General features: G+C 53.4%; 1 protein-coding gene across 3 annotated transcripts in view; it reads right to left on the bottom strand.

Moving 5' to 3' along the window:
• Positions 1–13,774, bottom strand: part of PTPA (protein phosphatase 2 phosphatase activator) — a 25,420-nt gene continuing 11,646 nt past the window's right edge. For all 3 annotated transcript variants that reach the window (XM_061477013.1, XM_061477011.1, XM_061477010.1), the window contains exons 4-10: positions 13,274–13,399; positions 12,416–12,533; positions 11,777–11,876; positions 10,531–10,655; positions 9,939–10,039; positions 5,486–5,593; positions 1–487 (exon numbers count right to left, since the gene is read on the bottom strand). In XM_061477013.1, the coding sequence (XP_061332997.1) occupies positions 413–487; positions 5,486–5,593; positions 9,939–10,039; positions 10,531–10,655; positions 11,777–11,876; positions 12,416–12,533; positions 13,274–13,399 (753 nt within the window). In that variant the 3' untranslated portion in view covers positions 1–412. The remainder of the gene's footprint in view (positions 488–5,485; positions 5,594–9,938; positions 10,040–10,530; positions 10,656–11,776; positions 11,877–12,415; positions 12,534–13,273; positions 13,400–13,774) is intronic.

The raw sequence follows: 13,774 nt of genomic DNA on the forward strand, positions 1-13,774 counted from the left end.
TGAAATTCAAAAGGGAAATTGCAGTTACCACCGCCCGACACATACACACGTGCCTTCCTCCCCTCCACACACCCCCCCTCCAACCACGAGAAGCAGAGGGTCTTTGCTACAAGGCAGCCCCTACTCAAACCCCATTCACAGCAGCCACACTGCCCGCGGGCGCAGCAGAGCGAAGCACAGCCCCGGCTTGGGCGCTGGCGACACATCCACGTGCTGGGGACGTGCAGGAGGAGCTGCTCCGTGTCCCATCTCCCATGCAAGGCCAGCGAGTGCTTTGGATCTGTGGTTGCTGATGAGGATGTGCAGGAATGAATGGGCTGCGTGTGACGGGCACGGTGATGAGGTGGGGGTGAGGGGAGGAGGAAGAGCGCCGCGCTATGCCTCCGTTGCCTCCGCTCCTCCTGCGGCCTCCTTAGGACGTCACAGGCTGGATGGGGAGCAGGCTGCCGAACTTAAAGTGCTGGATCACAGGAAACTTCTCCAGGCACTGCAGGAGAGATAAAGAAGGGTGAATTCAGGAGACGTTTGCACCTTACGCATGCAGCCAGAGCTACATCCTGCCTCTGGGGTCAGGAGGCAGTGTGTTTGGGGCTGCTCGGCTCAGCTGCAGGCAGAGGGGTCAGTCCCATGTCTCCCCCCACAACATTCCTGTCAGGCTCCTCAGGCCAGTGACACTTCATAATCCCATCCCCTTCCCTTCAGGCAGAGCCTGTTGCCTGCTGAAATTCAGGCCTGGAGCATGAGCAGAAGAGGCATGTTGATGTCAGCAGCTTTCTCTCTCACCACCTCTCCTTGCTGGAGCTGATCCCTTTGAAGAGCTTCACTCTACAAACACTTTGAGAGCTGCAGAAATGCCCCCAGGGAAGAGACTCTCCCTCCCCAGGACAGTGCCACTGGGTCTGAGGCATCACCCTGCAGCCCCAAGGCACTGCCCAAACTGCATTCCAGGTGCTCAGGTCTTTGACAGACAAGCACCAGGGATTTTGCTGCCATAATTTAAGACGTGACACTATTCCTAACAACCTCTCACCCTGAAGTTCCCACCACCATTGCAGAGTAATGATGGAAGGAGTATGGATCACAGATCAGCCGTATACACCCACTACAAGGCAGCTTAAGATGTGAGGGCACAGCCTCCTCTGCTCACCATGCTGCCAGGGCAGGCAGGTCAGTGACTGTGGTCAATAACCATGTCTGGTTTGCCAGCACCAGCCTGGCACAGCCACTCAGGAGCTCTGTTTCTTTGAGTCATTGCAGATTCAGACTGCCCAGAGCTCAGAAGGCACAGAGCAGACTCACCTCAAGACACACAAACCTCAGCAGTACGTGTGGACCAGCCCCACACTGCACCTACACCAGCATCGCTCAGGTCACTTGTGAGTAGTTGTGCTGAACAAGGGCCATAGAGCACCTCACTGTGCTGCAATGGGGACTCATCTACCAGGGTGCCTGGGTACAACTAGTAAGGTGTTGGCCACCTCCTCGCTGTAGGCAGAGGGGCAAGTTCTTCCCTCCCTAGACAGCATGATATGAAGAGAGAAAAAAGAAAGCCAAGTGCTCTTGGGAAGAGAGCCTTTCCCCTGTACGCAGCTGAGGTATGGATCTACTGATGGGAGTCTTGTTCTACAGGAGATGTGAAGTACAACCACAGCACAGCAGCTACGAACGAACAGGAATCCATCTACGCTCTTGGCAGAAAGAGCATCTGCTCAGAGCTGGAGGGATGGATGCTGCACTAGGCAGGCACCCAGCTCCCCACAAGCTGCAGCCCCAGAAGGAGGGTGTCAAGGCCACACTGGCTCCTGCCTGCAACCAACAGCCTCCCAGACACATCTCAGGCACAGGATGCACAACTCATTCCTCCAGGCTCTTCTTCAAAGCACAGTTCCTTCCTACCAAAGGGAGGCAAGAGCCATGCTGTAGTTACCACTCTTCTTTCCATAGGAGCCTTGTGCCCTTCACCAGGCTGCAGTGGGGGAGATCCCAGAGTGAGGAGGAAGCAGTGTGCTGCAGACAGCTCTTCCCCCTGAGGCAGGCAGCCTGCCCTTGTGCTGTCATCACAGGCAAGCAGGCAGATTTTTGCTCAGAAGCCCAGGCCTATGGTAATCCCTCTGGAGCCAGAGGTCAGACAACTGGTTCCAGCACAACTGAACTGCTCCCAAGCGTGCTAGAGCCAAAACAAGTTCGGAGGTGGTGAAAGTACACCACAGCACTGTTCAATCCTGGGGAACAACAGCCACACAGAAAATCACATGCCTCCATGGCAAGGCACCAAGGAGAAATAAGGCCTGTGACCATCAGGACACATCACCTTTAAAGCTTCCTAAGGCTCAGAGCTGCTGCCATCTCTCTGCACAACCCCTCAGACAAACCCTTGGGGGAAGCAGGGCTGGATAACAGTGACATGAGGGGAAGAGCTGACAACTGAGTACCGGAGATGTTGACAGCTAGAAATGTCAGCCCAACTAGCTCCAAGGGGTCCCATGGAAGACCAGACTGGTTTGGGCTTCAGATGAAGAGCCTTTCCCACCAATGGGAACAATGGCTATCCATTCCACTTAACATATTGCCAGCCCAAGAGGAGACAAGCAGAGAAACTTCCACCTCTATCCAGCAGGACAAGCACAAATTGACTGGATTACTAGAGGGGCCAAGAGACAGGACTTTCCTTGCATCATTTTGGGTGAGACTGATGCAGCCAACACTGGCTCAATGGAAAGGACAGGCTTATTTTCTTCTTGTCACCATCCTGATCACACTGAAGGTCTGCTTGGGACTCAACTGGGGAGTAGATTCTCTCATCGAGTCCACCCTTTAAAGATGGAACTGGGACTAGATTAGTTACAATGGAAAGTATTTCCCGAGTGACTGCAGAGAAGGAAAGGTCAGGAGACTCAAAAGCAGGCTCAGGGGGAAAACATCAAGGCTGCTGCTTTAACCAGATTCTATTCTGTCAACTCTTCACTCGCTTTTGATGGAAAGAATAAGAAATGCCCTTGTGCTTGCACACATCTTCACCCATTATATTTCTATTATAAATAGACACATTTGAGATTCCATAAACACATAGAGCTGAAGACACATTGTCTTCAGTCTACTGCCCACCCACAGACCCTGCAGCAAGCACCCTTGAGCACCTAAATCCAGACCAGAACTCCCAGCCATATGGATGTACCTGGACTTGCTGTTGGCTGATTAAAGTCATCCCACAGAAGGGACAGAGAAGAGATAAAGCATCCAGAGTGCTTTTAAATGACCCAGGTCTGGGGACTGCCCCACTCCTACCAAGTGAGAGCAGGTTATGAGTGAGCATTTGACATCTCCTGGTCTGCTCCTAGCAAGTGAGCCCTTTGCTGCGCTGCTGCCTCTATTTAAAACCCAGCACTGAGCACTTCAGCTCAGGAGCTTAAGCTTCCATCAGTGTCTGATTTCACCAGATCTACCTGCACTGGGTGATCAGAGGGGCAGGGAGAAGGGAGGGGCACTTTGCTTGACTCAATGAGTTCTACACCTCAGCCTAAGTTTGTGTCATTACTACCCCCAGCAGTTTGTGTGCTCTCCCCATTGACACAGCTCTAGGTATTTCCAGCAACCCACCAGTACTGGATCCAGCATTCCCACAGAACATCCTCTGCTACTCAAATCAGACCAAGGCCTCCAGAAAAGACATCTTGGCTGCACCCAGAGGAGCCAAAGAACCCAGCACTTTCTAGAGGATCCTTAAGCTGTGCCAGAGAGATCTGCCCCAAAACACCAGTGGACAGGCACACTGCACTGTGGGCATATCACTGCCAAGCTCCTCCAGCCATGTGCATGAAGTGGAAGCAACCCTAGAGTGCAGGGCATGGGGGCACCAGTCAGGAGCACCCAAACAGTACAGGGCATGTGGGATGCCTGGGGAGTACTCAAACAGCATGCAAAGGAACTGATGGAAAGGAAAGGAAGGACAGAGGCAGGGCTGTTGAGGCAGCAGCAGAGCACACTCTAGCTTTTAGGGGACCACTTTAACAGCATTCCCAGGGCTGGGGTCTTCCCATCACCCCCCCCAGCTCTCACAGCAGAGCCTCCAGCTCTGGGTTTCCTGGCAGGCAGCAGAGCTGTGAGCAGGGGCAGTCCTGGAGGAGCAGCTCAGGGGCACCCCTCCGAGGAGCAGCCAGGGGAGGGGGTCACCCCCCAGCCCCACTTCTCCTCCTCTTTGGAGGCTGGGAGGAAAACTGAGCTGGGGGCGGAAGGAGCCAGCGGGCCTGGGAGTGACACCTCACAGATTAGAGAGGTATGTGGCCTGGAACCTAAACACAGGATGTGCAGTGCAGAGGAAGGGCTGGGGGAGGGAGCGCCGAGTTCGGCACAGTTAACCCCTTTGTGCGCTGGGCCTGAGCTGCCCGCCAGCCTCTGCCATATGTCCCAGCTCCAGGAGCGTGGCTGCCTTGAGCAAGAGACCACAGAGAATAGGATTAACTCTTTCAAGCACTGCTGGTCCCCCCGGGCGCCCCAGGGAGTTGCACCATCCCTGCTCCTCCAGCATCTTCAGCACAGCCCGTGCCGCCCTGCAGAGCCAGCATGCTCCCATCCTTCCCAGCAAGAGATGCTGCCTGTTGGCCGTTCCCTCTGGAGGCCCAGATGTGGTGGTTCCTGTCCTGCTTCCTAAAGCTCGGGGTTAGCTCGAGCAGGAAGGAGAGATAAGGGAGAGCCAAAACTGCCCAGTTCCTCAGGTCAGGGCTGGCCAGGAAAGCCTGCTGGGGCAGCGCCAGCACAGCCCCGGTGCGTGGAGGGCTGCCAAGCCCAGGAGGTAGCAGTGGCCTCACCGTGCACACTGCATGGGTGGGACATGGGTAGGAAGTGTTCAGCCTGCTCTGGGGCTCCTGAAACATGGGATGATGATTTAAACTAAGTCTCCTTCAGCTGGTAAAACAACAGTGTGGGGACCAGAAAGCCAAGCAGGGCAAGACATCAGCCCTAACCCTTCAGGTTAGATATAAAGAAGAAGTTCTTTACTGTGAGGGTGGTGAGGCACTGGCACAGGGTGCCCAAAGAAGTGGTGAATGCTCCATCCCTGGCAGTGTTCAAGGCCGGGCTGGACAGAGCCTTGGGTGACATGGTTTAGTGTGAGGCATCCCTGCCCATGGCAAGGGGCTGGAACTGGATGATCTTGAGGTCCTTTCCAACCCAAACCAGTCTACGATTCCATAATCTAATCTGGCGACCTGCAACTTGCACTATGGGAAGACAAGAAAGGGTAAAAGTCATGTCTGCATGGAATGGCCAATTTGGGATTGGACTGGGGGCAAGCACTAGGCAGGCAGAAGCCTGCTCCTAGCCAGCAGCACCTGAACCATTCTGCACCTCCAAGCCCCATTCAGCATGGGACAGCAACTTGCTGTGATGGGGGCCCCACACCAAGGAGCAGCAGAAGAGCTGACCCACAGTGCAGTGGAAGGGAGGAGGCGTGTGGGGAAAGCAGCCTCCCCCTGCCCATGGCGCTCACCTCTGCCTTGTACATGCGGATGAGGCCCTGGTTGACCTTGGACCAGGAGGGCACGGCGCTGATGTTCCAGAGCTGGTTGGAGTGCTCAGCAAAGGGACCCGTCTTCATCTGAAAGAGACCCAAAGCAGGGCTGAGGGAGCCAGGCCAGCCAGGAGCCTCGTGCACCAGCAGTGACTCACGCTCACACTCTCTCCAAGCAAACATTCCCACCAAGCCCTGTGACCCACGCAGCAGCCACCTCACTGCGCCTTCCCTCCCTCCCTCCTGCTGCGCCCGCATCACACGAGGCCGTGGCAATCCAGCTCCCCACCTTCCTCAATGGAATTAAAACCTTTTCCTGCCACGCTTTCCTCATCTGCACACCTCCCTTTTACTGACTGCATTAAAAAAGCCCCACATAAGTCCCATTCTCCCCCCCCCAAGTAGAGCTTGGCTCAACGCTGTTCCTATTCTACCCAGAAACCTCACAGTGCAGCTCTGCTGGGCTTTCCAAGAAAATGACTCATTCCCCATTCAGATCAACAACAGGCAGCAGCGACAACCGCCGCTGCCTTCCCTGAATACAGAGGGCAGTGCAGGTTGGCAGCAGCTCCGGTGCCTGCAGCCCATTCCACACCTGCCTCTAGCACAGGAGGGCTCTGTGGGGAGGCAGGAGCAGAGGGGACACGCTCCACTACCACTCTCCAAACTGGCTCCATGGCTGCGAGCTGCAGGCTCACAGCAGATGCTTTAAATATATCTTGAATATGGGGGGTTGTATTTGAATATCCCAAGGTTTCTCCTCCTATGGTTTGGAAGAGGGAGGCCCGGGGGGGGGGGGAGCTGCAATCAGGGACAGTTGCATGGAGATTCCCTGGGTCGTTGTCTCTCCTTCTCCTCCATGAACAAAACCAGACCCTCGGGGAGAAAAAGAAACACAAGGCAGCCACTCTGACTGAGTGAAGTTCCCATGACATCAGAAACCACAAGGCCGAAGCTCACGCTAAAAGGGAGCGTGGGGAGAGAGGAATCTCTTGGATTCTCCTTCTCCAACAACTAACCCCTTCCCTCCGCGCACGCACAGGCCTAGAGCGAGGGTGGGAAAAGAGCCTCCAAAACCACCCCTCTGCCTGCTCTAAAAGCAAGCAAAGCCAACCAATCTGCTGTGGGAAATAGCTGCTGCCCTTCTGCAATGTCTGTGTGGCAGCAAAGAGGGGAGGGAAAGCCAGAACACCCCACTGCTTGGAGGACAGCGTGTTTCAAACGCACTGACCACGGGGCTGGAGCACCAGAAGCGGGTCTGTAGCTCTGCCTGCAGTCGGGAAAGCGCAGGCGCATCCCCACTTCCCCTCGGCAGTGCTTGGGAGCCGGCGGGATGCCGGATGAACTGCGCAGCCATTCCCGCTCCCCTCCACCGTGCACGTTCCTCGCGGACACGAGATGAAGCACGCAGATACACAAAGCACGATGCTGTATTAAGCACGAGGATTTGGCACCCAGAGGCTGCCAGGGAGCTCGGCGCCAGCCGGGTCGCTCGCAGCATCCCCCTATGGGAGCTGTGGCTGCGCGCCTTTCGACGCCAAACGTCCCTCCAGCATGGCTGCTCTTCGCAGGGGCACAGCTTGCATCAGCCACCACCACCACTCTGCTTTGCTTCTCGCCCCCTCTAAGCTGGAGTGAGCGTGTTGGTGAGCACAGAAGAGGCAAGCATGGCTCTCCAGCCCCATGCTCGCACCACCGCGGCCCTCCTCACGCAGGGTGCCAGTGAGGGATGGCTTGGCTATGGTTTCCTACTGGGGAGGGAAAAACAAGGAGGATGAAGGAGGGGGAACCAAAAGGAATCATCTCCTTCCAGCCACAAAGGGCGAAGAGGGAGAGCGGGAGGGGAGAGCAGAGGCAGCGAGCACGCTGCAGTCCCGCAGTGACCCCAGGGGAACGGAGTGAGTCAGAGCAGCCATATTGAGCAGGAAATTACTCACAGACGCGGCGTTCCTGCCTCTCGGTTCCCAAGAGAATCGGCCTTTTGTAAATGGTTCCTCTGTCAGTGCCGGGGGGAGGGGGACGGCTGAGGCCGTGCTTTCCTGTCAGCTCCTTCCCTTCCAGCAGAAACCCGAGCCCTCCCTTCCCAAACCTCCAAATTTAGAAGCCAGATTGAAGCTGAAATTCCTGCTGCCTGCCCTGGGCCCTTGGAGGAGCATGTGGGCAATCACAGCGCTCCACTGCAACAGCCGGGGGGTACCCGCACCCCTCTTCTGCACAAACACACACAGCCCTGCCACTGCTGCCACCCACAGCCCCCGGGGCAGCAGGCACCACAGAGATGCTCCCAAACCATCCTCATGCCCGCACCTATGGGTACTGCACACACCCTGCAGCACACTTTGGCAGCACGGGGACAGCTCAAGTCCCAGCCAGCTCCACAAACCTCACCCTATTCCAGATCCACACATTCAGGTCCAAAATGACCCCACAGATTTCCCAGCTTATGCAAGGCTCCTGCAGGGTGGTGCTTGGTGAGCCCAGGATGGACATCACCTTGCTGCTACTTGAGGTTTAAATATACACGTGGCAAACCCCACGACAGTGTGTATTCATACCCTGAAACGTCACACAGAGGCTGAGAAAAATACCTGCTCAAGAGCATATCCTCTTGGTTGAAGGAAAACAACCAGCCTTGGTTGTAGCTTGCTGAAACAAAACCTGCTCTCACATCGGTAACACATACCGGAGACACTATGGGAACTGCTGCGGTGTATGCTACGTGTTTAACAATACTAAAGGAGAGCTGTTTCCAGCTGACAAGCTCAGAAGAAAAATCACATCGTTCATTTATTAAAGGTTTTAATCCCTTCTCTCTTCTTTCCCTGCTATTTTGTTGTCGATTTTGGAGAGAAAGCGGTTGGAGGGCACTTGAGGCTGTCCCAGCCCCACCTAGCGGCAGTAACAGCATTCCCAGGAACTGGGGAGAGAAAGAAAACCCCAAAATTTAAAGGCAAACTCTTCCTAAAGAGAACCGGTGCCTGCATGGAGATGGATTGAAAACACCATGCATTTACCAACGCAGGTTGCTGCCATCCATCAGCGATCACGCCAGGCGGGCTCCTTGCCACCAGGTGGCACTGAGGAACTCAGAGAAACGCCAAATTCCAGGATTCTCAACAAATGTGCAGGAAAAGGAGCAAAATCACTCGCTTTAGAAGTCTCCCAGGAAGCTGACTTTCTGCAGGCAAAAGCAGAGTGACCTGAAGCTGCAGCTTGGTGCTGTGTATCTTAAACCTGACGTGTCAGCTGTGCACTGCAGAACACTACACAGACACGTCAAGGGATGCATGGGTTTATGTTTTTAACAGCTCAGTGCACTGTCTGGGTATGACAGAGGCCCAAATTATAATGAAGCTTAAAGTATCTTGGCTCCCACTTTCCTGTCCTCATCTTGATCTCCTCTACCAGCACCTCTTTACTACCTGTGGCAAGATTTATGTCCACATTAAGGGTGAAACCCTGTGAGGTGCTAAGCACCAACAAACCCTACTACATTCAGCAGGATTTGAAACAGAGTTTGTGCCAAAAGCTCCATGAAAATTTCCTACGTGAAAAGCTAAGTTCATATTCTGTAACCTCCCTTCTCTCTAATCTCTAAATTAGAGCTGAGTAGGGGGGAAAAGCAAACAGAACAAAGGGGAAGAATCACACTCTCACCTCCAAAGCAGCTCTGTCTTACAGAGACAATAAATCCCTTACCACAGCAGAGCATGGAGCTCTTGCTCTCTGCCCAGACCACACAGGGGGACAGTAGAATCATGGCCAGATGATCCAGCTGAGGGCAGAAAGCTGTGAGCTCTCTCACTGAGAAACACTGCCCATGGCTGGCAACAGGCCGAGTATCACCAGCCCCTCACCTCAAGGGTCCTATAGTGCTTGAGCAGAAACACAGTCCCGATAGTGTTGCCAGCTGAGTGAATCTCAGCACCATCTCTGCTCCAGACTGTGTGCAAATGAGGCACGTTTAATGGGCAGCTCCTGGTAGAACATGGAAGAGACCAAGGTGCACAGAGGTTTGGGAGCCTGCCCTAAGCAAGGGGAGGCCCAGGGCCTGGCAGGCAGTGCCCAAGGGCTGCAGGGAGGGGAGGTGATCTTGGCAAGCCCAGCTGGTTTGCAGCTCCTACTTCATCTTCCTAGCATACTTGCAGGCACCAGTCTTCTCCATCCGAGTTCCCACTGACTGATCCAAGGTGATTTGTTTGCTCTTGTTACAGTTCCCTTCAACTGCAATCCACAGCCCATCTACCTTAATTATACTTCCCTCTCAACATCCCTGTCTCAACTCATTCAAGGAGAGCACCTCAGACATGCAACAATGGTTCATCCACACAGTTCCATGAGAGCAAACTAACAAGCAAAGGAGGAAGAGAAAACCACAGTATCTACTGTAAAGAGAACTTCCCTGTGGGACAAACTCCCTTCCAGTCCTCACCTCTGTAATGAACAGGATGCACTCCAGGAACATGAAGTCCTTATGGTTTTCATTTACCACCTTCTCATCAACAAAGTGTCGAGGCTCCAGACTTGGATGGTCTAAAAAGAGACAATAAGAAGTAACCTGGATGCTATCTCCCTCCTGAGACCGAGTTCAACCAGGTCTTTTCCTGTCCCCCTTTCAGAAGAAACAGGATCCCCCCACTGCAGAGCTCTTCAGAAGAAACCACAGAGCTGCCCCCTTCCATCTTATCTCCCACTCCAGTGCCTCAGCACTGGTAAACTCCCCATGGCAAAAAAGAAATGTGTTTTCTAGCTCCAAAACCAAACCTCTCCTTTTAAAAAGCTTGCAGCCATTGCAATGAAGACAGATGTACTGTTCAGAGAAGCCTTCCACCTCCCAACCTAAGCAGCCAGCTTCATTTGGAAAGCTGAGGGAAAAAACACAATAATCCAAGCCCCAAGGAAACTCTTCTGCTGCACCACACACAAATTTGACATATTTGAATTTAAAAGTCTCAAACCCCAACATTTCTGCAACTCAGACAGACAGGGGGCAGGCTGGGACATGAGAAGGTTTTCATTAGTACCTATCAGCTGGGAACTGCCCCATATGAAAGGTAGAAACTGGAAGTCATCCAAGCCCCACACGCCCTGGCTGCCAGCAGGCTCCATCCTGTAGGTCTTCTGAAGTTTTCGCATCACTTCAAGGTACCTGAGACCAAGGAGAGAGGTAAGAGTTAAGACAAGGTCTTCCTCTATCTCCACTGACTTACATGAGGCCAAGAACCACCAGTCTGCTTACAAGCAAGACCCCCATCTACAGCACAGTACATGGAATTCAACTCCTTTGCCACAGAAAGCAGCCTGAAGGTACGTATAGTAGTAAATTCCAGCCCCTTCTAAAAACTGTTGGTTTGGTTTGTGGTTGGTTTGGGGATTTTTACACCAAATTCACTAACAAATCAAGCGGCAGGGCTCTATTTTATTGAATGTGTCTCATGTTGGTGCAGACCTTCCCTCACCCCCCCTGTTATTTGATAACACTGACACTTTGCTCTCCTTCAACAACTTCCAGAAGACCTCAGAAAGCTTTCCCCCTTATGGCAACTGCTACCTCCACTTTTCAGCAGGAAAACTAAAACTGGAAGCACCACTGAAGGAATTCTTTCCCTGCCACCAAACAGTGATACAGCTGGGATCAGATCTCTGGACCCCAAACACCCATTCCAGCAGTTCTATCAGTACCAACTCTACCTCCCGGGCTGGAAACACACCTCGAGGAGCAGTGGGGACCTGCCAGCTTCATAGAGGGCTTTTTAAATGCCTGGAGAGCTGTTGGATCCTCTGATCAGATCTGTCTGTCACAAAGCACAGAGCTTCACCCATGTACCTCTGCAAAGCTCAGTAACTGGTGCTCAGCTCAAGTAACCTTCCAGAAAGACACTGCCTCTAACAGACAAAGCGCTCTCACCTCTTTTGGAGGCAGTTATCACAGGTCACCCACCACACAGACCATTAAACAGTACATCTGCCTCCTAGTTTTGTCTAAATTTGCCTTCAGTTTTCCCACTCTGCTCTTTTTCCTTAGGCCAGCGAGGCCTTCAGCATTCATGTTCTCCATGTACATGTCTCTGAAGGCCTTCGAGTGCTCAGCTCACACCCCAAGGAGGAGGCTCCTTTTGTTACTCCCAAATGGGTGTGGATGAGTGGAAGAAAGGGGCACAACAAGGCTACAGGAGGAGTCTGGTGCATAGAACAGGCAGTAACATCTCGCACAGCTGGAAGAGGACAGGGACCTGCCACATTGCAGCCCTTCTCCTTCCATTACCTCACCTGTTAAATACTTTAAAGACAATGGCCATCTGGTCATCCATTCTGAGCACACCAATTTTGCAGAGGCAGCAGAGAAAGGCTGCAAATGCAGCTTCGTGACCTAAAGAACATGAAGAGATGTGACACTGGTGTCTCTGGAGCCTAGGACAAGCTTCCTGTAGGCACAATGGCTCTTCAGAAATCACAGTCTTGTCTCAAGCGCCTTAATTCTACTGTCCCTATTAAAGCCATGAGCTGACAGTATTTCATCCCCACACAGCACCCTTCCCCGAAGACACCTTCTAGACATTCATTATTAACTTTGAGAAAGGAACTGCAGCTCCCAGTGGAGGAACAAAACACACCTATAGTCTCACCACCACGAGGTAGGACATGAGCCTCTGGCTTGGGACACACAGGAGGGGAGGAAAGGCTGAATTTCCTCCCCTGAGCTCACAAAACCCCAGTCACTGGGTCCCTTTCCAAGGACAACGTCTCCCCCTGGTGCCGGCGAGCAGCAGCTCTCTGGCAAGCACTGCACCACCTCCAGCTCTTCATCCTTTTACCCACGTCCTCCTCCTCCTCTCCTTATCCAGGTGCAAAGCGGTGTTTCCTTGCACCCACAGCATCCTGTTCTTCTGCCTTTTGGTGCCCGAGTACCTGTGCCATAGTCAATGCGGGTGGAATTCCCCACGGATTCCTTCAAGTACACAGCCACTTCTGGTGCAGCAGCAGCCAAATGCTTGGGAATCACTGTTGCCACCAACTTCTCTGCTTCCTGAAAGACATGACAGACTCCCTTGAATGAGTGCAGATGTGTCCCATCCCCAGGAAACAGTCCCCCCCTGCTCAGACACTGCTGCAGAGTGGGAGCTGCAATGGTGCAGCGGCCAGAGCCAGCACGGCAGAGGAGGGAATCTCCTGTTGAAGAGCTCAGCTCCAGAGACGGAGCAATCCAGGGAGAGGTTGTCCTGACATTACCCAGACCACAGGTATTGTGCAGGAAAAAAAAAGCTTCATCATCCAAGTCCATCAACCCACTTGAGTCAGCTACTCGACAAAAGCATTAAGAGAGCAGCAGACCTCCTGCAAGCTCATTGTGGCTGGGACTGTGCCACCTCCAGAGCTCACTGCAGGGCAAGTGCTCTGAGCTGAAGGAATTGGAACAGTTTCACAACCTTCCTCAGATTTTGTGTGTCAGCCACCAGCCAGCAGACAGAGGGCAGGTACAAACCAAAGGAGCTCCTTGGGTTTGGAGGGGCCTTGTGGCTCATCCAGGACCAGGAGACCCAGTCAAGAGCATTTATGTGGACCACATGCTCTCATAAGAGGAGAAGACAGCACCAGATCAGGGGTAAGTGATGCATATCAAGAGGTGGATCCTTTACAGCTCATCTGAGCAGATCCTCTTGAAACTGCTTGGCTGCACACAGGGATGGAGCTGTTCTGCTGCCCCTACTGGGCATGCTGCCCTGCTGTAGGAGCTGCACGTATGCTACACGTGAAAGCCATGCTCACCTGGTCTAGTTTGGCATACCAGGTCCTGAAGGCTTTGTTCCCAAAGCGAGAGGGTTGATCCACTGGCGGGGTTTCATCAATCCATCTGTCGAGGGTGTTCAGGAGAGCCACCAGCTTTTCAATGGGCTACAGAGACAAAGAAGATGAGGGGTTACAGTGACATAAACCAGAGCAGTCCTCCAGGCTCCAGCATCTCTGCTCTGGATTGGAGCTGTTAAGGCCCACACCATCCTTCCCAAGGGTGACAAGCAGAAACAGGATGTGCCAACCCTCCCAGAAAGGCAGAGGGCTGGGTTAGCCTTACCCTCAGCAGATCAGTCCACCACAAAGCCCAGCCTGAGGCAGGCTCTTCAGTCACCCACACAGACTTTCATGAGCTGTTAACAGCACTGTGCTCTAAAGCCTCTGGGAGAATTGCTACAGCAAGCTCCCAGCTATGGGACACACAGCACTGAGCAGCAGGGAAGTGTTACAGAGGTCAAGGATCCCCAACACAGAACT

The sequence above is a fragment of the Pezoporus flaviventris genome, unplaced genomic scaffold, assembly GCF_033815535.1.
Source record: "Pezoporus flaviventris isolate CSIRO_AGI_PZ_B2104156 unplaced genomic scaffold, CSIRO_AGI_Pfla_v1 ptg000097l, whole genome shotgun sequence".
Lineage (NCBI taxonomy): Eukaryota > Metazoa > Chordata > Aves > Psittaciformes > Psittacidae > Pezoporus > Pezoporus flaviventris.